This window comes from Balaenoptera acutorostrata, chromosome 6, assembly GCF_949987535.1.
Source record: "Balaenoptera acutorostrata chromosome 6, mBalAcu1.1, whole genome shotgun sequence".
Lineage (NCBI taxonomy): Eukaryota > Metazoa > Chordata > Mammalia > Artiodactyla > Balaenopteridae > Balaenoptera > Balaenoptera acutorostrata.
Window position 1 is genome coordinate 19,864,930 of NC_080069.1, and position 24,182 is coordinate 19,889,111.

A 24,182-nucleotide genomic window follows, 5' to 3' on the forward strand; every position below is an offset into this window, starting at 1 on the left:
TCAAGAAAACCCAATAAGAAGATTAAAAGAGAAACATGGGGGAAAGATAGGAACATAAAATTTATGGAGAAACCTGTTAAAGTGCAATCAAAGAATTGTACAGCAAACAATGAGACATCACTTCACTCCCCACCCGCACCAGATTAGCAAAACTAGATAGAGAAGGGGTGGGTGTGGGACCCTCACACTCTGCTGCTGTGCATGTCAGTAGCCCAGCCATTCTGGAAGCAGATGCAACCCCTGATGACATTAAATGTATGTACATCCTGTGATCAAACACTCCTGGGATATGCCCCAGAGAGACCATCCCAGGTGCAGGGGAAACAGGCACGAGGTTTGCAGCACCTTCAGTTTTTCAATCCTTCACAAGAGAGCTCAGGAGGTGATGTGCAGACGGTGTATCCAGTGAGCCCCAGATGACTCACCCAAGTAACAATTCAGTATACGGAAGGCACCACTGACATCTTAAAAACATCTACTGAAGGGAAAAAGAAAGAAATGATTTGTGGAATAACATCATGTTTGCAAATTTCTGAAACACACAAACACAAAATATGTATTTTCCCTGGTGTGCATATATGTAAAAAAAATCCACACAATGAAAGAAGGTGGATTGGATATATGGGGAATCGTTGCCCAGCTAGAGGGTGGAAGAGAAGAGAAGGTGCAGAGGTCTAGGGAGCTGAGGTGTGCAGGCAACTTAGTCTAGACACCTGAGGCAATAAATCATCTCAGGTAACACCGCCTCTTTCCCCAAACACACACAGTTAAATTGTGTCCAAGTCCAACTGAAGACTGTCTTCATCCCTACCTGTCAATCAAAAAATGCAATGTCCTTCATAGAGAACAGACTTGTGGTTGCCAAGGGGAAGGGGAGGTTGGGGAGGAAAGAATTAGAAGTTTGGGTTTAGCAGATGCAAGCTATTATATATAGAATGGATAAACAGCAAGGTCCTACTGTATAGCACAGGGAACTATATTCAATATCCTGTGATAAACCATAATGGAAAAGAATATGAAAAAGAATATATATATATGTATAAGTCACTTTGCTGTACAGCAGAAATTAACACAACATTGTAAATCAACTACACTTCAATAAAATTTTTAAAAAACGCAATGTTCTTAACCACTATTGAGATAACTCTACCTGCTGCTTTGTTTTCACTGGATAAAAAAATTTTAAACAACAATCCTGGAATTTACTCAATGGTTAGGCTAAGGTAACTACATTTATTAAACTTAGTACTTCTTGGACTGTGCCAGGGTGAAGTCAAATTTATTTATTGACTGAAAGATGGTATATTCAGTCAATCCCACAGAATTATTCAGACACAACTGTACTGCGAGGAAGAGCCAAAATCACTGCCATGAGGTATTACTTCTTTGAGTGGGAAAGCAAGAGACTAATTAATAGGAGGCTTACTTACTGCTTCATGACATTTTATAACCTGCAAATAAAAACTGGTGATTCAACTTGTAGAGATATTTGAGGTAAACATTAAAAGCCCAGGAGCACTGTACTTCTTTGTCCACTATGAATGTATTTGGAAGGAAAACTTTCTCAGTTTTTGTACTAATTTTAAAGAACATGAGAATTAAGGCTTTCAACCTGGGCCCTGGGGATTTCCAAGTTTTATAACTAGCACAGGGGGCCCTGACCATGGGCTTCTATAGCCTGGCTCTGGCCTGAAAGCATAAGTCCTCTGGGCCTGGTCTCCAGGGCCCTGGAGGAGTGACCGTCAGGACTCAGCAGGCATATGTGAGTAGAGGAGGGAAAGTGGTCCCCAGTGCAGTGGCCCAGGGTAGACTGTCGGAGGGAGGTTGGCCAGTGCAGGCCACACTCCACCCTGCGCTCACCGTGCCTTCCGGGTCCACGAGCAGCAGGTGCTTGGCCTGGCCGTTGTGCATGCCAGTGAGGACAAAGGAGCCTGGGTTGGTGGTGCTCTTCCTGACCAGGAAGTCTCCATCTCTCTTCAGTAGCCCCTCTGCCTCCTTCCTGCTCATCTCCCCTTGGTACCAAGGCTCTGCTTTCAGCTCTTCCAGCATCTTGGCATCCGGGGCTCTGGGTGAGATGGGGCTGATGCACTCCACGGAGGCTGCCTTGCTCAACACAGGCCCCAAGGACTGGTTCTTGAGAGCATCTTCGAAAGGTTCTGCCAACAACATTTGCCAGCAACACGTCAATCCCAAGGAGAACAAATGATAAACAGTACAATGTGAGGGCTGGAAATGCAAAGGCAACTTCTACCAGAAAAAAAGAAGTAGAGAAAAATGACTGGCTGGTAATACAACAAGACTCATCATAACAAGTATTTGAAAGCAAAGCCCAAATCTTGGCATGACTCATTCCGATGAGTCTGCTTTCCCAAGACAGCTGGGCATTGCGTCTTGTGCCAAAGACTCAAGCACACCCTTTGCCTCACTAGTTAGAATGACTTCATTTTTGCACGCTGCAAGAGGCCATGCATACTACATGCCATCTACTTTCTCTGGAACATTGGCTAGCCTCTTCAACAAATGTGTTCTCTTCTGAATAAAAACCTGCCGATACCAAAGAAAATACACAAAGGAAAAGACAAGTTGCAAGGTTTTGATTTCATGCAAAACTGAAACCCAGCCCAACAAATGTTTCTTTCAAAATTTTTGTATTAGGTGAATTCTTAAAAGAGAAGAAAACTGACATTTATTGGGTGCTTTTTGTGTGACTTGCCCCAGGCTAGGAGCTCTACCTCCCCTTGACCTTCACTTGTTTCCCTGCAGAAAAAGGCTCTTCTGTGAGTGTTTGAGATTGAGCTTGACTTTATGCCCTTCAGAACATACTTCTCTTCTCACTGCAGGCCATGACTCTAACAGCAACAAATATCAGAGGTAAGAGAAGTCACCAGGCTCATCTAATTAAATCTCAATGTTCGATTTTCAAACAAGGCAATATGTACAACAGCACTCTGAAAAATGCCCACAGTGCCACACAAGTGTAAGGTGTTGTGATGATTATTTAGGACCCCACTGCCAACCTGCTACAATGCAAGCACCACAAGAACAAGAATGGTTCTCTCCTGGGCACAGCTACATCCCTCTAGTCCAACACTGTTCCTGGGACATAATTTGTCCCCATAAATATTCAGTGAGTGCTGTAAAATCAGACCAGTTTGCTAAATGTTGGTAGAGAATGGGCAGAAGTGAAGTGAATAAATGAAACCAAAACTAAATCATTTTGACACTTGTTAAATGATTTACAGATATGGGACAAAAAAGAGGTTAAAACTACGGGCTAAAATTATGTTCGTAGATTTTCTCTTTTTATTCTACTTTTTCCCTGATTACCTGGAGTAGTTGAAAATTTGTATTCTGTTTCTGTACCATCACCATCATCACCACCATCACCATCACCACAGCATCCTCATCACCATCATAAACACCGTCACCTCAGCCCCACCACTAGCATCAACATCATCACCATCACTATCAACATCATCATCACCATCATCATCATCACCAACACCACTATCACCATCTTATCATTATTATCACCTTCGTTACCACCATTACCATCATCACCATCACCATATCATTACCCTCATCACCATCACCACCATCACCATCACCATCACCACAATCATCAGCATCACTACCACCATCAGTACCATTACAATCACTATCAGCACCACTACCACCATCATTATTTAGCTATAGTGGTTCAAGATAAACACAGAGTGCTAGGTCTATTTTTCCATACTTTTCAATAGGTACTAGCATCTCCAGGGCTCTTTATACTTTCGGTTTCCCCTTCTCTAGTTTTGGGAGTAGGAGTAGAAATCGATGGATGAAAAAAGGGAGGTCTGGCTTTCATTTTTCCCATCTCAAACCCCAGCCCAATCTAACTCTCCTCAGGCTCTGGGGCCAGGAGTCACTGGTATATTGACTAAATTAAACAGTGAAAATTGTCTGACCATAAATACAACTACTAAACTGAAGTTGGGAGATATCGTTACAACTGGAGCTACCACTTTGCTCTGCATCTTGAGAAGTTGCTTCATACCTCCTAGGTTATTGCCACATTTTTTTAAATGAAGAGATTGGATTAGATGATTCTACAGTTCTTCTGTCTCTGGTGATTTTTAAAATCAGAATGGGAGTCCAGTGTCCCATTCTGGGGAAAAATAGACTTTTGTTGTCATGGTGCAGCCTGTTTATAAAAGCACTCAGCCCTGTCCTCACCCACATGCAATACCAGGTACGTATTGTATGTGGTGAACCAGCAGTGAAGTTACCAAACCTCTAGGGTTCTCTGTTTCCTCCTCTATAAAATGGTAATAATAATAATATCTACCCGTAGGACTATTTCAAAAATTAAATAAAATAATAAGCACCTAGCCATGTGGTAGAAACTCACTAAATGCTAGTCTCCTCTCCCTCCCTCTTCAGCCTGTAAAATTCTCAAGGAAATTGAAAAAGAAATTTGGGGATGAAAAGCTGTTTGTGAGCTTGGGAAGCTCTTTCAAAATTCCTTAACAACAATTTACACTTTCATTAATCAGTTCACGGATGATTTATTTTTCCCAATCTATATGCCAAACAGAGGTCCATGGTACACATCATACTATAGTGCAATCAGCAGTAGTTTGGGGTTATCTTCTTATCCCGTTTTATTTTTCATCAGAGTACCTGTCACTACCTGTAACACATGGTGGTTATTTAAACTTCATGAGAGTAGGGACTTTGTCTATTTTGTTTTCCTGTATATCCCCAGTAAGTAGACTAGTATTTGACACATGGTAGGTGTTCAGTGGAGAGGAAGAAGGGGAGAGAGAAAGAGAAAAAGTGAGAGGGAAAGTGAGTGTGTGTAGGCAAACAAGAGGGTATATTACAATTTCTTGCTTATATGTTAGTCTTGTTCAACAGACTAAGAGCTCTATGAAAACAGCGGCCAAGCCATTTCATCTTGGCATCCTTAAAACTGATATAGTATTTGGCACACAATATCTAATTAATACCTAAGTGAATAAATAAATGAATGCATTTATGTATATCATTTGTCTCAATATGAACTTCAAGAGCAAAGTCAATTATAAAATGGGGGTGGGGGGACTTCCCTGGTGGTCCAGTGGTTAAGAATCCGCCTTCCAATGCAGGAGACGCAGGTTCGATCCCTGGTCGGGGAACTAAGATCCCACATGCCGTGGGGCAACTAAGCCTGCATGCTGCAACTACTGAGCCCGTGTGCTCTGGAGCCCGCATGCCACAACTGGAGAGAAATCCGCATGCCACCACAAAGATCCCATGTGCTGCAACTAAGGCCCAACACAGCCAAATAAATTAACTAATTAAATAAAAAAAAAAAGAGGGGGAAGCTGCTTTGCCTCTGGACTGCAGAGAAGGTTGTAATTCCAAAGCAGGGGTTGGCCAAGTTCAAAGCCTTGAAAAGCTCAAGCATAACCCAGAAAAATACAGCTAATCAGCGTCATTAATCAAAACCCCACTAGAAGAAAATTCAGTAATTGCACAGATTTCAAACAAAAGACAATGTAAAAAAACAGCCTCAAAAGAGAAAAATCCAGTGGCAAATGGAAACCCACTCATGTCAAAGAGGTCTTTCCGTGGGCTGCTTTCTGCACTGCTGCCCGCGGCCAGCCCAGCCTGCAGCGGGATACACTGGGTGTTGACATAGGTGGGGGCTTCTCCCGTAGGGGCCACATGCGATTTCCTTTCCGGCATGCTGTAGATGTCCAAAGACCCTGCAACAAGAAAACAGCCCTCTTTTCTCTTCTGATCGTAATGTTATTCATGTTAAGCTACCCAGTGATTCACAGAAAAGTTCCTTTAGCCCATTCATAAGAAGATCCTTCTTTCAGATGCCCATCCGTTAAATCTCCTCTCTGACCCTCTCACACCCTGTTGTACTCTGCTAGGATGCTCTCCACTCCTTCCTGTCAAAATGGGACCTACTGGCCCAGGATGATGGACGCCGTGAAGGTTAGGAGCCTTACCAAGACCCTAGGCACCTCTGACCCGGGCTGGGGGGAGCGGGTGGGGGGGGGCCACATCTGCTGCAGAAGCTGCCTCAGCCCCCTCATCCCCTTTACAAAGGCCTGAGATCAAAATAACTGGGCAGAAGAACAGCGGGCCTTATTTTCATTGCTCTTTTTTTAAGTGTAGGGGAATGCTTCATATCTTAACTCCATTAGAAATGCAATGCAAGTGCTGTGACCCCATTTTATTAGAAAGTTACTTACTAATGAATGAGGCACCTTCCTTATAAAACAGAGTCAGGCTTGTGCCTTCATGGGACTTCCCAACCGGACCAAGACTCTGTCAAGGCAGGGTCAGGCTGTCCCTGCTCTTGTCGCCTGAGGCGAATGAAGGGTGTTGCCCTGCTTGAGCCACTATCCGATTCTTTGTACGGGATCGTTGTTTCTAACAGGCTTCCACAGACACTCTCAAGATCGCCTTGGGCCTGGAGAGAGGTCACAGAAAAACTCAAAAAAATCTCGTGGGCTGTGGAAGTCGGCTCAATCCAGCTGGCAAGAGTGGGTTCAGGGCTTTTGAAGAAGCTTTCCCAAGAGCCCACTGAAGGACTTCTGGCAGCACCACTGCCTCTGGCCTGTAAGCGTGAGAATGCAGGTGTCCTGCGAAAACCCCTTCTCTGGGTAGCATCTCCACAAATTCCTGAGCTCTGTCTACTCCTCTCCCCGGATGTGGTATCTATGCGTCACTGGTCGTTCCTGCGCTATGAGTCCTGGCTTAGTGATGACTTTCTGCCGTTCAGACATCTGTATGAACTGCAGACAGCTCAGTCTGTAAAAAGAACTTTACAAACTAATCTTTAAAAAGATCAAAAGCCCAGTGAATAAGCTGCTGACGACGGCCCTTTCCCACTTCAGACATTGGCAGGTGCTGAGTCGGGGGCAGGGAGACACACCCTCCCTGGTGTTGGTACCCAGAGTTCAGTTTCATTTAGGGGAAATGGCTGCTGGCAGATCAATAAGGAACATTTGTATTTGTTCTATGGAAAAGATATTTATTGCTTACAAATAAGAACTTGACATTTATTTATTCTCTTTACACAAGAACTTGTGTAAGGCTCATTTTTGCCCCGGTGAACTTCTTACATTGTCTGTTCTTGATCTGGCTGGAATAACTTGAATATAAAAAAAGACCTCATTTTCAAATAAACCTGATGAATTTTCAATAGAGTAAATATCTCATGTAAGTAATGTGTCTCCTTTTGTCTTTAGGAGTTATATGTCTATGTACACAATTGCTGTATAATACTTTTTAAATGTATATAGAACAAAGATGAAAAATGTTTAAAAAAAAAGTGCCTCTGGCAAAGTTATAACTTTAATGTGCTATTTGCATCCTATTCTGAGATAGAGCCATGTGGTGTACTGACTGGGTTTTATGGATTATTGGCTAGGCAGTATGGATGGGTCATCTTTCAGCTGGGGCAGGCAAGACATGAAATTCTTTCATCAGGGGGAAATTTTAAAAATATATTGTCAATTACTCACCAGAACAAATGGCAATAATGAATGGAAAAGCCTTAATGTTAAACCAACAAATGTAAATTTCTATACCCAGAAGTCTACATTGGATCTTAGCTCGTTTGTCACTCCATCTCCTTCAGGCCCTGAACAGTTAGTAGTCAGGGCCCCAGAGCCATTGAAAGTTATAGAAATGTTTGAGGTGGGAAAAAGTTTAAAATTAAAAGAGACTTTAAAAATGTATGTATACATACACACACATATATGTATGTGTAGAAATAACTGTCTAGAGAATAGAGACATGTTAGCGGTTAGCTTAAACTAAATAGTCCTTAAATAGCCATGTAATTTTTAATGTGGGATGTAGGTGCGTGCTAAGAGGTTGGATAAGAGGTGGAAGTGTCCTCTGACAGGACCCAGGGCTTGTGAGGGATTTGTATCCCTGGTACTATCTCTGCCAAGGGACGGCGTTGCTCTGCTCTTCCTGAAGCTGACCCTGGAGAGGGAAGGCAGGAGTGAGGCAAGGAAAGGAAAGCTACAAGCTACTGCTGGGAGCCACCGGGGTTCAGCCCTGCCGGGGAGCTGAGGGACAACACAAAGCACACCCCACAGTCTCCCAAACCAGCCCCGTTTGAAATGGGTGCAGGTGCCCCTGGGGAGGTGAATTCCTCAGCCCCTGGGCAGGCAAGCCCTCCTGCCAGAGAAAGGCCTTAGGAGGAAAGTCTCAGGGTGCAGGAAGCACTGGGGCGGGTGGGGGCAGTGAGCTGGTCCTGGTGCCAGGGGCAGCATCATCTGATGTGTGCCCTCAGACATGCCCGATAGCCATTATTTCTATTTCTATGATCTGGCTGGGAACCTGCAGTCGCACCCACAGCAGGTATTTCCAGTGGGTCATTCTGCCACTCCACAGGAGAGGAACTACCCACTAGGGAGCACGTCACTTTCAAAAAGTATTTTTTACATTTCTTGTCCACCTCACCTTGCCTCTCACCTTGCCTGACAGGTGTTTGCTGCCAGTCTTCGCCAAGCGTGTCTCCTAAGTGTCTCCCCTGGTAGTAAGTTTGCTCTTTTCCTGCAAACTATAGACATATGTAAATACACAGACTGAAAAAGTCATCCTCTTCTTGTTTCTGCATCTTTAAAAGCCATAGTACAGTAGAAGGGCCTTCAATGGCCAACGGATTGCATGCTTATTACACCCAATTTTCCCTTCATGCCTCTCGGTTGGCATTAAGATTTGGGGAGTAAGTTTGTGTGGGTGTGAGAAAGAGGCTGTATCTCATCAAAACTACAAATGCCCCCTGTTTTCATTAACCCCCACATCCCTTCCCTAAGTGTGACCATAAATTGAGCTCTTTACCTGCATCCACATCACTCAACATGACCTAAAATAGATTTCAGTTAAAGATTTTGTGTGTCAGAACATACTTCCCACCCAGCACATACACCCATAACCATTCATGCCTTGGCAAGCCCACCTTGCTGATTCCTTCTCAGACTTAGAGCTACTGACACTTGGTTTCAATGTTATTTGCCACTTTCATTGGTGGCATTGTCATTCACATAAGGTAGGTGACATCAAAAAATTCCCTATAACGAAGAGATATCACGGAGATACCATAACTCTAGAAAACGAATGCCTTACTAGAATTTCAAGTTAGAGGGAAGATCAGGGAAATAAGCAAAACAGAAAAACTCAAAAAAATCTCATGTTACATCCACTCTCCTTTCAGAGAACCCAAAGCACCCCAGGCTTTTTAGAAGTCTTGAACTCTCTCTTTTCCTCATTAAGTTCACAGTAGAATGGGATTTGTGCTAGGATGAAGAGGGAACTCCCAGACTCAGGAATCACAATATAGCTCCAAGGCTTTTGACGTTAAAACAAAAGCTTCCTCTACTTGTCTGCTTTGTGAAATTCAAGGGGAAACAAGTTTGCGAGTTTTTCTGTCTGGACCTGAAAATAAAGTTGAAGAAAGCAAAAGGAAATAAAGTTTAGTCAGCCACCATCCAAGGAAAAAGGTATAAGCCTCACCTGGGCTGTGTCAGGACCGTGGGGTCTGGCTTTCAGTCGAGCATCTACAAACCCCCCTGGAGGAGGCATCTTGCTTGGAATGCTGTTGTAGTACGGGTGGTCTGAGCCATCACCCTCCTCTTCAGTCCATGGCTCATCTAGACTCTGCATTCTGTTAAAAGAGGATTTTCAGGGACTTTAGCCAAAAGTTGAGCTTGCAGTCAAAACCAAAAAATCTAATGTTAGTAATTGTTGCCCCAGAAAGCAGAGTTTAGTCACTGCCCCTTTAACCATCTAGGTCTCAGGCATATATAAAAAGCAGATGAGTGGTTTGGCCAAATATCCCTGACTTATTCACAGTTCTACCCTTTAGAAAATTCTGGTCATATTTGAAACAGGAAAGAACTCCTTTTTTAAAATTACACTTTAATAAGGAAAGATATAATTTATATGTAAGGATAACCAGTTTGTCAAGGCATAGACACACATTTTAGTACATTATGAAATTTACCCAAAACAAAATTAACTTTAAAATGGAGATTTCGTGACATCAGGGAAAATGACAGAGTAAGGACCTCTGAAAATTCTCTCCTCTGTAATAGCAACAAGAAAGCTAGCAAAGAAAGTTTCATAATCAACTTTTTCATAACTCTGGAAATTAACCAGAAGCTTGTAGCAACCTAGAGCGTGTTTATTAAACAAACAAAAAAACACAAACAGCTGTCAGAACAACAGCTTTGTTGCATTGTAACTTGCTTTATTGTCATCTCCATGGTTGCCTTAAAAACCCAAATCCCATGGTCACAGTGAAAACCAGCAGCATAATAGCCATGGGAGGGGGCAAAAGAGCATTGAGGCTCCTTCAAAGCCCTATTCCCAGAGAACAGTCATTATGACGCTTCTGGTCATTCTCTAGAATCCTCCACTCCAAAGGTTGTCTTTATTTGACCTGATTCAGAGCTTGTCCAGGGAACATAGCTTCTTCCCCAGGGTCATTTGTCAAAAACAATTAGAGGCACTTCTTTAACATTGTGGCTCACTGAAACAGTAGATAACATTTGGGGTAAAGAGTAAGCTAATCAGAAAGCTTAAAAGAAAAGCTGGGAAATAATAAGCTTTGACATAATTCTGGCAATCTAGAAGGCTGCATGTATACGAGGGTTGTTTTCATGGCCAGCGTTCTGTGCCTGCTCAGAAAAGACGTAAAAAAGCTCTAGTTCTCACCTGTGACTGACTTTGAAGCTTTGCACAAGCAGGAAGTAAAAGCTAACGCAGAGTTGTCAGCTGCCTGAGTGTTGAAGGAGTGCCCCAACACACACACAGAACCCCTCAGCAAAAACTGTGGGACTTAGTGGTTTCAGACATTTAAGGAAATCTCTTTTCAGTCATTAGCTATCTAATAAATGAACTGAGCTGAGTTGTCAGTGGCCATATGTGACAAAAAATACAGACTTTACTAAGTTAGTTTAGAAAAGTCATTACAACAAACAACCACAACAAACAGCAACAACAAAACCTGAGGAGGGGAGAAATCTGACTTCCAGAGTTGTCACACCATATTATTTAAAATTTCCAATTTCAACAAAAAATTATGGGATGCAAAGAAACAAAAAAAATTGACTCATACACAAGAAAAAAAAGCAATCAACAGAAACTGTCCCTGAGGAAACTCAGGTTTTGGACTAACTAGACAAAGACTTTAAATTAGCTACTTTTAATATGTTCTGAGAACTAAAGGAAACAAAAAATCAAACATGACAATGCTGTCTGACCAAATGGGGAATAACAAAGAGATTCAAACCTAGACACCTCATAATCAAACTGATTAAAGCCAAAGAGAAAGAATCATGAAAGTAGCAAGAGAGAAGCAGCTCTTCATATACAAAGGATCCTCAATAATATTAACAGTGGATTTCTTATCAGAACCAATGGAGGCCAGAAGGCAGTGAGATGTCACATTCCAAGTACCAAAAGAAAAAGACTATCTACCAAGATCTCTATATAGGCATAGTTTGTTTTATTGTGCTTCACTTCATTGCATTTCACAGATTTCACAATTTGCATGTTTCACAAATTGAAGGTTTGTAGCAACACTGCACTGAGCAAGTTTTCAGTGCCATTTTTCCAACAGCATTTGCTCACTTCCCGTGTCTGTGTCACGTTTTGGTAATTTTCACAATATTTCAAACTTTTTCATTATTCTTATATTTGTTACGGTCATCTGTGATCAGGCATGTCTGACGTTACTATTGTAATTGTTTTGGGGTGCCACAAACTTCATCCATATAAGATGGCAAACTTAATCAGTAAATGTGTGTTCTGACTGCTCCACCAACTGACTGTTCCCCCATCTTTATCCCTCTTCTCTGGCCTCCTTATTCCCTGAGACACAACAGTACTGAAATTAGGCCCATTAATAACCCTGCAATGGCCCCTAAGTGTTCAAATGAAAGGAAGAGTCATATGTCTCTCACTTTAAATCAAAAGCTAGAAAAGATTAAACTTTGTGAGGAAGGCATGTCAAAAGCTGAGACCATCCAAAAGCTAGGCTTCTTGTGCCAAACAGTTAGCCAAGTTGTGAATGCAAAGGAAACATTCTTGAAGGAAATTAAAAGTGCTACTCTAGTGAACACATGAATGATAAGAAAGTGAAACAGCCTTACTGCTAATATGGAGAAAGTTTTATTGGTCTGGATAGAATATAAAACCAACCACGACATTCCCTTAAGCCAAAGCCTAATGCAGAGCAAGGCTCTAACTCTCTTCAATTCTATGAAGGCTAAGACAGATGAGGAAGCTGCAGAAGGAAAACTTGAATCTAGCACAGGTTGGCTCATGAGGCTGAAGGAAAGAAGCCATTTACATAACATCAAAGAGCAAGGTAAAGCAGCAAGTGCTGATGTAGAAGCTGCAGCAGGTTATCCAGAGGATCTAGCTTAGATAATTAATGAAGGTGGCTACACTAAACAACAGATTTTCAGTGCAGATAAAATAGCCTCATATTGGAAGGAGATGCCATCTAGGAATTTCATAGCTAGAGAGAAGTCAATGCCTGGCTTTAAAACTTCAAAGGAGAGGGGTGGGATAGGGAGGGTGGGAGGGAGGGAGATGCAAGAGGGAAAAGATACGGGAACATATGTATATGTATAACTGATTCACTTTGTTACAAAGCAGAAATTAACACACCATTGTAAAGCAATTATACTTCAATAAAGATGTTAAAAAAAAAAAAACTTCAAAGGACAGACTGACTCTCTTGTTAGGAGCTAATGCAGCTGGTGACTTTAAGTTGAAGCCAATGCTCATTTACCATTCTGAAAATCCTAGGGCCCTTGAGAATTACGCTAAATCTGCTCTGCTTATGCTCTATAAATGCAACAACAAAGCCTGGATGACAGCACATCTGTTTACAGCTCGGTTAACTGAATATTTCAAGCCCACTATTGAGGCCTACTGCTCGGAAAAAAAGATTCCTTTCAAAATATTACTACTCATTGACAATGCACCTGGTCACCCAAGAGCTCCAATTGAGATGCCAATGAGATTAATGTTGTTTTCATGCCTGCTAACACAACATCTATTCTGCAGCCCATGGATCAAGGAGTAACTTCAATTTCAAGTCTTATTATTTAAGAAATGCATTTCATAAGGTTGTAGCTGCCATACGTAGTTATTCCTCTGATCGATCTGAGCAAAGTCAATTGAAAACTTCTGGAAAGGATTGACCATTCTAGATGCCATCAAAAACACTCATGATTCATGGAAAGAGGTAAAATCATCACCATTAACAGGAGTTTGGAAGAAGTTAATTCCAACCCTCGTGGATGACTTTGAGGGGTTCAAGACGTCAGTTGAGGAAGTAACTGCAGATGTGGTGGAAATAGCAAGAGAACCGGAATTAGAAATGGAGCCTGAAGATGTGACTGAATTGCTGGAATGTTATGATAAAAATTTAATGGATGAGGAGCTGCGTCTTAGGGATGAGCAAAGAGAGTGGTTTCTTGAGATGGAATCTACTCCTGGTGAAGGTGCTGTGAAGATTGTTGAAATGACAACAAAGGGTTAGAATGTTATATAAACTTAGTTGATAAGCAGTGGCAGGGTTTGAGAGGAGTGACTCCAATTTTGAAGGTAATTCTGTGAGGGAAATGCTATAAAACAGCATCGCATGCTACAGAGAAATCATTCATGAAAGGAAGAGTCAATCAGTGTGGCAAAATTCATCGTTGTCTTGTTTTAAGAATATGTCACAGTCACCCCAACCTTCAGCAACCATCACCCCTGATCAGTAAGCGGCCATCAACACTGAGGAAAGACCCTCTACCAGCAAAAAGTTTGCAACTCGCTCAGATGATGGTTAGCAATAAAGTTTTTAGCAATAAAGTGTTGATAATTAAGGTGTGTACATTATTTTTTAGACATAATACTATTGCATACTTAATAGACTACAGTATATTGTAAACATAACTTCTAAATGCACTAGGAAACCAAAAAATTTGTGTGACTTGCTTTATTGTGATATTCACTTTATTGCAGTGGTCTGGAACCAAACCCTCAGGATCTCTGAGATATGCCTGTACCCAGCAAAACTATCCTCCAAAATGAATCAAAAGTTAAAACAGTGCCAGATATACAAAAACCTAGAAAATTCATCACTAACAAATCTGCACTATGAAAAAATACTAAAGGAAGTACTTCAGGCTAAAATGAAAGCCACTAAACAATAATTCATGTCACATGAAAAAATAGAGGATAATGGTAAAGTTAAAAACATAGGCAAATATTAAAACAGTATAAATGTAGTTTTTGTCCATAACTCTTTTCCTCTCCTCTCTGATTTAAAAGACAACTGAATAAAGCAATAATTATAAACCTGTGTTGATAAGCACTCAATGTATAAATATGGAATCTTCATAACATAACAGCACAATGGAAGGTGGAGAAATAGAGCCACATAGGAGCAAAGTTTTTGTATACTATTGCAATTAAATTGGTGTTAATCTGAACTAAATTGTTACAAATTAAGATGTTAGTTGTAATCCCCAGGGCAACAACTAAGAAAATAACTTTTAAAAGACAGTTAAAAAAAAAGAAAAGAAAAGAAGGTAATGAAAACAGTTCACTCATAAAATATTTATTTGACACCAAAGAAAGCAGTTATGGAGAAACAAAGGGACAAAAACATGACATAACACATATAGAAAAAAATAGCAAAATGTCAGGTAAAATCCTAATTTATCAGTAATTACATTAAATGTAAATACATTAAACACTCCAATTAAAAAACAAAGACTGGCAGAATGGATTTTTAAGATAACGTGGTCTAACTATATGCTTTCTAAAAGAGACACATTTTAGATTGAAAGACATTTTAGATTTAAAACACATTTTAGATTTAAAGATTTAGGTTGAAAGTAAAAGGATGTAAAAAGGTATTTCATGCAAACAGTAACCAAAAGAGAGCTGTGGTAACTCTACTAATATCGGACAAGATAGACTTCAAGACAAAATTTTTACTAGAGACAAAGATAAAACAGCAACCAGTCAAGAAGATACAATAATTATAAAGCTATATGTACCTCACAACAGACCCTAAACTATATGCAGCAAAATCTGACAGAATCAAAGGGAGAAATAGTGCAGTACTAATATTTGAAGACATCAATACCCACTTTCAATAATGGATAGAAAACCAGAGAGAAGATTGGGAAATAGAAAATTGAACACTATACATCAACTAGACCTAACAGACATCTATAGAACACTCCGTTCAATAACAGAATATAAATTTTTCTCGAGTCCACATGTAACATTCTCCAGGATAGACCATATGTTAAGCCACAAAACAAGACTCAAAATTTTTAAAAGATTAAAATCATACAACATATGTTTTCAGACCATAATGGAATTAAAGCAGAAATCAATACTAGAAAGAAACTTGGGAAATTCACAGATATGTAGAAATTAAACAACACATGCCTAAATAACAAATGGATCAGAAAATAAATCACAGGGAAATTGGAAGAAACTTTCACATGAATAAAAACAAAAACAACATACCAATACTTATGGGCTGAATGTAAAGCAATGCTTAGAGGGAAATTTATGAACTGTAAATGCCTATATGATAACAGACAATCTCAAATCAATAACCTGACCTTCTACTTTAATACACTAGAAAATAAGAGCTAAACCCAAAGCAAGCAGAAGGAAGAATAATAAATATTAAGGTGGAAAGAAATATAATAGTTAGTAGAAAATCAGTAGAGAAAAGCAATGAAACCAAGAGTTGGTTCTTAGAAAGATCAACAATATTGACAAAGCTATAGCTAGACTGACCAAGAAAAAAGAGAGAAGACTCAAATTACCAAAACTAGGAAGGAAAGAGGAAAGACTGCTACCAACCACACAGAAATTAAAAGGATTATAAGAGAAACTATTAAAAATCATATGCCAACAAATTAGATAACCTAGATGAAATGGAAAAATTCCTACAAAGACTCAATCCATCAAAAATGACTCAAGAAGAAATAGAAAATCTAAACAGAACTGTAACAGATAAAGAGATTAAATTAGTAATCAAAATCTTGCATCCCAAGAAAAGCCCAGAATCATATGGTTTCTTGGTGATTTCTATCTAACATCTAAAGGAGAATTAACAGCAATTCTTCATAACTCTTCCAAAAAAATAGAAGAGGACAGAAGTTTCCAAACTCAGTCTATGATGCCAGTATTACCCTGATATGAAAACCAGACAAAGATACCACAAGAAAAAAATAACAAAACTGCAGACCAATATCTCTTATGAATATGGATGGAAAACAAAATACTAGCAAACCAAGTCCAGCAACGTACAAAAAGAATCATACACCATGACTGAGTGGGATTTCTTCCAGCCATGTAAGATTGGTTCAACGTTCAAAAATCAACTAATGTAATATGTCATACCATTAGAATAAAAACAAATACCAAATACCCATCCCCGTAGATACAGAAAAATCATTTTACAAAATCCAACACTTTTCCATGATAAAAACCCTCAAAAAACTTGGAATAGAAGGACATTTTCTCAACCTGAAAAAGCATCTATGAAAAGCCCACAGCTAAGAACACAATTAATTGTGAAAGTCCGAATGCTTTCCTCCTAGAATCAGGAACATGGCAAGGTTGTCCAGTCTTTCCACCTCTATTCATTGTACTAGAGATTCTAGCCAGGACAATTAGATAATAAAAAGAAATACAAGAATTCAGATTAGGAAGTAAGAAGTAATAAAACTATATTTATTTGCACAGGACATGATCTTGTATATAAAAAATACTAAGGAATACACACACACACACATACACACAAATGATTAGAGCTAATAAATGAATTCTGTAAGTTTGCAGGATACATAATGAATATTCAAAGATCAATTGTATTTTTATACATTAACAATGAAAAAATAAAATTAACAAGCAATTCCTTTTATTATAGTATCAAAAAGAACAAAAGATTTATTCTTTTGGTAGTAAAAATTATCAAAGCAAGTACAAGACTTGCACACTGAAAATTACAAAACACTGTTGAAAGAAAATAAAGAAACTCTAAATAAATGGAAATACATCCTGTGTTCAGGGATTGGAAGACTAAATATTGTTAAGATGGAAGTACTCCTCAAATTGGTCTATGGGTTCAAGACAATCTCTATAAACATCCTAATTGCCTTTTTTGTAAAAGTAGACCATAAAATTTATTTGAAATTGCAAGGGGCCCAGAATAGTGAAAACAATCTTGACAAAGAAGAATGTAGTTGGAGGACTCATACTTCCTGATTTCAAATTAACTATAAAGCTATACTACTCAAGGCTATATGGTACTGGCATAACGATAGACATATAAATCAATGGAATATAATTAAGAGTCCATAAATAAACCCATACATTTATGGTCAATTGATTTCAACATGGATGCCCAGACAATTCAATGTGTGAAATAGTGTGAAATAGTCTTTTCAACAAATGGTGCTGTGACAACTGGTTAGCCATTTGTGAAAGAATGAAGTTGGACCCTTACCTCACACCGTATACAAAAATTAAGTCAAATGGATTAAAGACCTGAAAGTAAGAGCTAAAACTTAAAAGAAAACATAGATGTAAATCTTCATGACCTTGGATCAGGCAATGCTTTCTTACATATGACACCAAAAACAAAAGCAACCAAAGAAAAAATAAGTACATTAATTGGACTTCATCAAAATTAAAAACTATTGTGCGTCAAAGGACATTATCAAAAAAATGCGAAGACAACACAAAAAATAGGAGAAAATATTTGCTAATCATATAATGTGAAAAGAGACTTGTATCTACAATATATAAAGAACTTCTATACAAGTCAACAATAAAAAGACAAATAACTCAATCTTAAAAATGAGCTAAAGATTTGAGCAGACCTTTCTCCAAAGAAGATATACAAATAGCCAATAAGCACATGAAAAGATGCTTGACATCATTAGTCAACAAGAAAATGCAAGTCAAAACCACAATCAGAGACCACTTTGTACTCACTAGGATAGCTAGGACAATAACAAGTGTCGGTGAAATTGTAACTTTCATACATTGCCAGTGAAAATATAAAATGGTACAGCCACTTTGGAAAACAGTTTGGTAGTTTCTCAAAATTTTAGCATAGAGTTACCATATGACTGAGCAATTCATCTCCTAGTTATATACCCAAGAGTATTGAAACATCTGTCCACACGGGAACTTGTACACATCTTCATAGCAGCGTTATTCATAAGAACAAAAAGGTGAAAATAACCCAAATGTCCATAAACTGATGAATGAATACACAAAAGGTAACATATGCATACAAAGGAATATTATTCAGCCCTAAAAAAAATGCCATACTGATACATGCTACTATATGGATTAACCTTGAAAACGTTCCAATAAGTGAAAGAAGTCAGGCACATATTGTATGATAACATTTATATACAATGTCCAGAATTGGCAAATCAATAAAGACAGAAAGTAGAGTAGTGGTTGTCTGGGGAAAGGGGGTCGGAAAATGGGGAGTAACTGCTAATGAGTATGGGGTTTCTTTCTGGGGTGATGAAAAATGTTCTGGAATTAGATTGTGGTGATGATTGTACTCGTGCTATCTTTGACAATACTAAATACCACAGAACTGTATATTCTTAAAGGGTAATTTTATCATAAATAAACTATATATCAAATTTTAAAAAAATAATAAATGGAGTTTTGGCTACATTTGAATTCTTTTTCATTGCCTTCTCTGGTTTTGTGTTGAAAATAACTTTGGATTTCTGCAAGAAAAATCAGAGGAAAAAATCTTCTAAGGAAAATCATACCATAACAAAAAACCCATTCATTTAAAAGTATTATTTTTTATTTTCAGTTGGAGATGGGCGATGAATCCAGATCACAGAGTCTCTCCCCCAATAATTAATACAATGAACAAAAAATACCTCACGAATAAGTAAAGCCATCCACTCACTAGCAGCAAAAGAAGGAAAGAGGAAGTCATGTGCCACCAACATGAAACTTTGAGATGCTGGGGCAGCTTGCTGGGACCTAATGCTGCCCCACTCACTCCACGCTCACCTGTCCCCAGCTCTACTCTGAGGAATATGGACAAAGAAGCTGACTGTGCCAATTCTCATACCTCCAGCTCATGCCCAATTTGAAGAGAAATGGCCTGAGCAAGTGAGCAGAAAACCCAAGGAGAACTGCTCACAAATAGAACCTCCTGTTTTGCTGGCCCCTGGGAAATCTAGAAGGAAAATGGGCCAGTGCCCTCCACAGTCCAGGGTCCCCATAACAGGGCAGGGAGGGGAAGAGGGACATGGCAGCTGGAAGCAAAGTGCATTCTCTCATGGCCCAGGATGTCCCCAGCTGGGACAGAAGGTGGTGCATTCCTACCTGCTCCCTGGATCTCAGACCTGCTCAGTGGACACAACAAGCAGCTTGTCAGACAAGATGAGACTGATGTCAGGGAACACAGGTCCCCTTGTTCCTGCTCTGCTTTAGAAATGTTATACCATTACTTGCATATTGGGTTGAAAGTTTTCTCGGTAGATAAGATCTCTCTACTTCATTCTCTTTCCCCAAAACTTCTTCAAACTTTACTATATAGAAACATATACAGGACTTCATACCTCAAGTATATTCCTGGAGAAGCATGGTAGTTCAATTAACTCCCCCCACTCATTTTTTGACATATTATTTTAATAGGATTTATTTGACTTCTTTGCAACATTTCAAAAGTACAGAAAAGCCTAAATTAATATAAAAGCCACCTACACATCCACCACTGAGATTAAACAAGTGTGAACATTTTGCTATATTTGATACCTTTTTTTTTAAAGAAATAAAACTTGTCAAACTTGCTTTGGATGAAAAAATACGTGATATTAACTGTAGAATGCTAATGGTAGAATCTAGACGGTGGGTATACAGGTGTTCCTTGCAAATTCTTTTTGTATATTGGAACACTGTTGTTATAAAATGTTAGGGAGGAAATACACTTAACAAAATCAGTTAAAGCCCACCCATGTCCCTGTCATCCTCAGATGTCCTAGAGTTGGTATGTAATATTCTTGCATGTTTTTATACTCTTTATACACATGCACTTATCCATAAACTATATATACAATTGTTTATGTGTTTTTAAAATTTCCATAGATGGTTCATATTCTTTTTCACTCCATTTAAAGTATTTGAGATTAATTCTGGTAATACACATATACTGATGAATTCTGTTTAATGACTATGTCCCATTATAATATAAAATTAAGAACTTTTTGTTCACCCACTCTCCTGCCAAGGGCTCTCGGGTTCCCTCCACTTTCTAACTTTTTTTTCACACAACTTGTATGAGTTTGCAGAAGTCTTTATCAACCGGGAAAAAATGGGGCCTTCACAGGCACCTCCAGAATGAATGTCTTAACAGAAATTTTCCAGTGGATGAAGGAAAAAAAATTAAAAGTCTCTTTGAAGAAAGGTGAAGACTTCAGAGAGATGAAAGGAGACTTCATAATAATGAAGGTAGAAGTAGGCACTGCCTTCACAACTAAGTCCTGGAATGTGGCTGCAGAAGTTGGAGAAAACATAAAAAGTAAATTCAGGAGAAATAAAGTTTTATTGACAGCGAACACACCATTGTAATAGGCTTTCAGTAGGACAGGTGACTGAGTAACCAACATGCCCCATATTATTTTTTTTTAATGCTGCATGGAATATTCTTATGTCCTAAGGAAACTCAAGAGTAGACTCTGAACATTTTTTATAATAAACTAAACATCTCACAATTCCTGTTTACATTTACTATTTCAGTTAACACTTAAAATACTGCCAAGCCACTATTATTCCTATTTTACAGAGAAAACTGCTGAGACCCAGATTGGTTAAAGAACTTGCCCAGGGCCACACAGGCCATCAAGTCTGAAAGCTACGAAAGCCAATAAAGCAGAATCAATGCTCGTCATTCCGAGCAGAGCGCCTCACGAAGGGAGCCTCTGAATCAGGACTTTGGCTAGCCCTGAGGACAAGGACAATGGGACGGGTAGTACCTGTGGTGACACCGACCCAAGGAGGCAACATATGGAAACATCACGTGCTTGCAGAGGAAACAGAACAAAAACATATTACAATGTTTTTTTTGGTAACCTTGGCTACTGTCACTATAGTTTCAAGAAAATGTTTTTCTAAACATTGGGAGCATCGCCCATATGTCGGCTTCCATCTGTCAGTTTCCTGAGCCATGGCCCAGCCCCAGCCAGGTGTCTCTGGGCCCAGGAAGCCCTGTGATTAACTGTGTCTGTTCAGAGCACTCCTCGGGGAGGTGGTTTTGTGGTTTCCTTCTTTTAAGTGTTTTTAAGAGGAAAGGTCAGAAAATGCAGAGAGGCCACTGCAAACGATGTCACAGCGCTACTCACCGGTCGTGGAGAGTGGGGATCTTGGAAGGACACTGCAAATATTGCTTAAACCGGAGCTCAAAGGCTTGTCCGATGGAGCCGATGACCTCCTGGGCCAGCCCGTCACAACATTCCAGAATGTGACAAGCTGTAGGAGCAAGGGACACAGGCTCATTAGAGACAGACACTGGAGCTACCCAGGCTCCTCCTTCCTGAGGGTGAAAGCCCGCAGCCTAGGGAAGAAGAGAGGGACAAGGAGGTGCCTTTCATGATATGTCCTGTCAGCTCTGCGTGCAGCTTAATCCCTGAGAGCCCCCAGCGGTACCGTTTCACCGCAGAGATCCATTTCTTAATAGCCTATTCTCTCCAAAAGTAAAGGTTCTATTTGTAAGTACATTTTAACATTTTAAAGTTCAACTTGATTGCTCTTCTATTGCTTTAGAGTCTATAAAATATCAACTCAGAACTTAGTAGGGAAACAGGGTTTGGAAGGAAACCTTAACAAGACAAAGAACCTGATAGTAACAAGAAATGAATCCCTTTAAGACCCCGTGAGGCTTAACAAATGGACTTAAACTGGCTCTTATTGAATGAGTCCTGAGGTATCCGATGGACTTAGAGCAAGCTGTTTGCTTCCTTCCTAGTGAGAGTAAAGTGTCACCACCAGATGTGGCAACTCAAAGCAATAAGGTCAACAACCTTTTAAGATGAGTTTAAAGGGATATTAATTAATCACTATGACCATCCCACCACATGCCACCTGCATCTACACTGGACGAGACTGGATATTCATGCCAGTTCTCAGAAAAGGGGTGTTGGTAGCCAGACGAGGACCCCTCAGAGACCTGGAGCAACCCTTCACCCCTTTGGGGTGCCCGCTGTCTTGGTGGCCAGGCTGTGGTGTAATCCATGCAGAACCTTTGGAGAAAAGAGTGTTGAGTGAGGGAAGGCACCGAAGAAGGTCCTGTCTCTGCTCTACAAGAAAGTAGAATATCTTCTCCCCAGACACACGTCCATGGCATACCACAGAAGAGTCCCAGCCCCTTCACATTGTCCCGTGACCAGCATGACATGCTCTGTTACTAACGGGATAAAGGCATCTCCCTGGAGAAAATGACAGATGCATGTGTCACACTCCATCTTTCTCTTGCCACTAGTTAGGATACAATTGTGTTTCAAGGAGGTTCCTCCAGGAGCACAGCGGGTGCCCAGCAGTGAGGAGAGGCATTGCTACAGGGGTAGCCATTCCCCAGCAGTGATTAGGGAGTTGCAGAAGCATCCCTCTGCTGCAGGAGAAGCAAGCACAGAAAGAGGACTCATTAAGGTGGGAACTGCGAGGGAAGGAACAGAGACATCACCACCTCCACAGTCTGGCCGCTCTTCCATCACGATGCCGCCTTCTACACACACAAAGACAGTCAGGCGCCACAGAGCTCACCCTGATGGCGGCTGCTAGGGTGGGGGGCCTCAGGTTTCTTCCCTCCCCAGGCTCGAGGAGGGAGCATGCTCCTGAGGACCCAGGGACAAGCATTTCCTGGGAAGAGCAAGTGTAACCGGATTGCCGCTTCAGACTGCAATGCAATCCCTTGGATACATTAGCCCTACTTCAGATATGGCCAAGGGATTTGTCCAAGGAGACAGGTGTCCCGGCTGTATTTTATTATTGAGTATTGATATTGTTTTATGTTATTATTGATACTAGTATTTATTATCAACCCAGTTAGGCACAAAGCAAGGCCATATTAAGCAGCTGTTGGAGTCATGGGGTTGTTCGTTAACGGATAGCAGTGGAGGTGTCTTTTCAGCCAATAAGGAAGTAGGAGTCTAAGACAGAGTGAGAGAAAGACACCTGGCTCCCCCACCTGCCCTGTGTTTCTAGCCACACCTGCCCCCTCCACGCAGCATCAGCACCAGCCAAGAGAACTGGCTGGCCAGTACTTTGGAGAAACAGAATAACAACTGGGGACAGGCCAAGAAAGTGAAGCTTATTTTTTTTCTAAGGAGGAAAGCAGTGCCCTAGCCTTAGTGAAGCTGACAGTCTCTCTGGACCTGTATTTTCTCTGACTGTTGCAACAGTCTTTGGCTAAAAGCCACTGTCTTCTAACCTCACCTGTGTGACTCAGTGTGTGTGAGGAATGATGAGTTTCTCGCCACAGGTAACCATCGGGGCTGCTTGTTTTACATCCCATGAGGAAAGAATGGAGCTGGAGGTGTCATTCATGAGCAAGAAGGAGAAGAACTGGATGAGAGGCAGGTACAGAGTGGTGGGGCCCAGAATCAAGACTCAGAATGATGTTGTAAATCCTAAAACGTGGCCCAAAACAAACATAGGAGCAGCAAAATGGGGTCATTCCTCATTCTATCCCTTCTGAAGGGGACGGGTTCTTTGGCAGCGGTGCAGTAGTGGGGGGGGGGTGTCTCCGGGGTGGGGGTGGGGGGTGCTTGTCTGCCCATGCTGGTCTCTCTCTCTGACCAATAAGCAAGGCTGATGTTGCTTTCCAGGAGAACCAGCTCAGACCCCACAGCAGCCGGCTCAGCCCTGACACTAGTGAGGGGACTTCATCAGGCCTCACCACAAAGGCCACTCCCCACCTGGGATGAGCCACTTGAGAGCAGGACGTGCTGCGGCCCTTGTAATCATACCAGATAGATCTGGGACACAGCCTCTTTCCTCACACAGGAGCCTCCTAATAGGTCAACCACACATCTTCCCCGCACAGTAGACACTGGCAGGTCAGAAGTCCCTCCGCAAGTTTCCCAATGGCT

General features: G+C 40.6%; 1 protein-coding gene across 2 annotated transcripts in view; it reads right to left on the minus strand.

Annotated features, from left to right (window-relative positions):
- SHC3 (SHC adaptor protein 3) overlaps positions 1 to 24,182 on the minus strand; it is a 150,784-nt gene that overhangs the window by 23,897 nt on the left and 102,705 nt on the right. The window contains exons 7-11 of one of the 2 annotated variants that reach the window (XM_007193520.3): positions 21,438 to 21,564; positions 9,520 to 9,670; positions 8,479 to 8,566; positions 5,580 to 5,738; positions 1,861 to 2,156 (exon numbers count right to left, since the gene is read on the minus strand). In XM_007193520.3, coding sequence (XP_007193582.3) covers positions 1,861 to 2,156; positions 5,580 to 5,738; positions 8,479 to 8,566; positions 9,520 to 9,670; positions 21,438 to 21,564 — 821 coding nt within the window. Of the gene's footprint in view, positions 1 to 1,860; positions 2,157 to 5,579; positions 5,739 to 8,466; positions 8,567 to 9,519; positions 9,671 to 21,437; positions 21,565 to 24,182 lie in introns of both variants that reach the window. The other variant, XM_028161681.2, reaches the window with a different exon arrangement.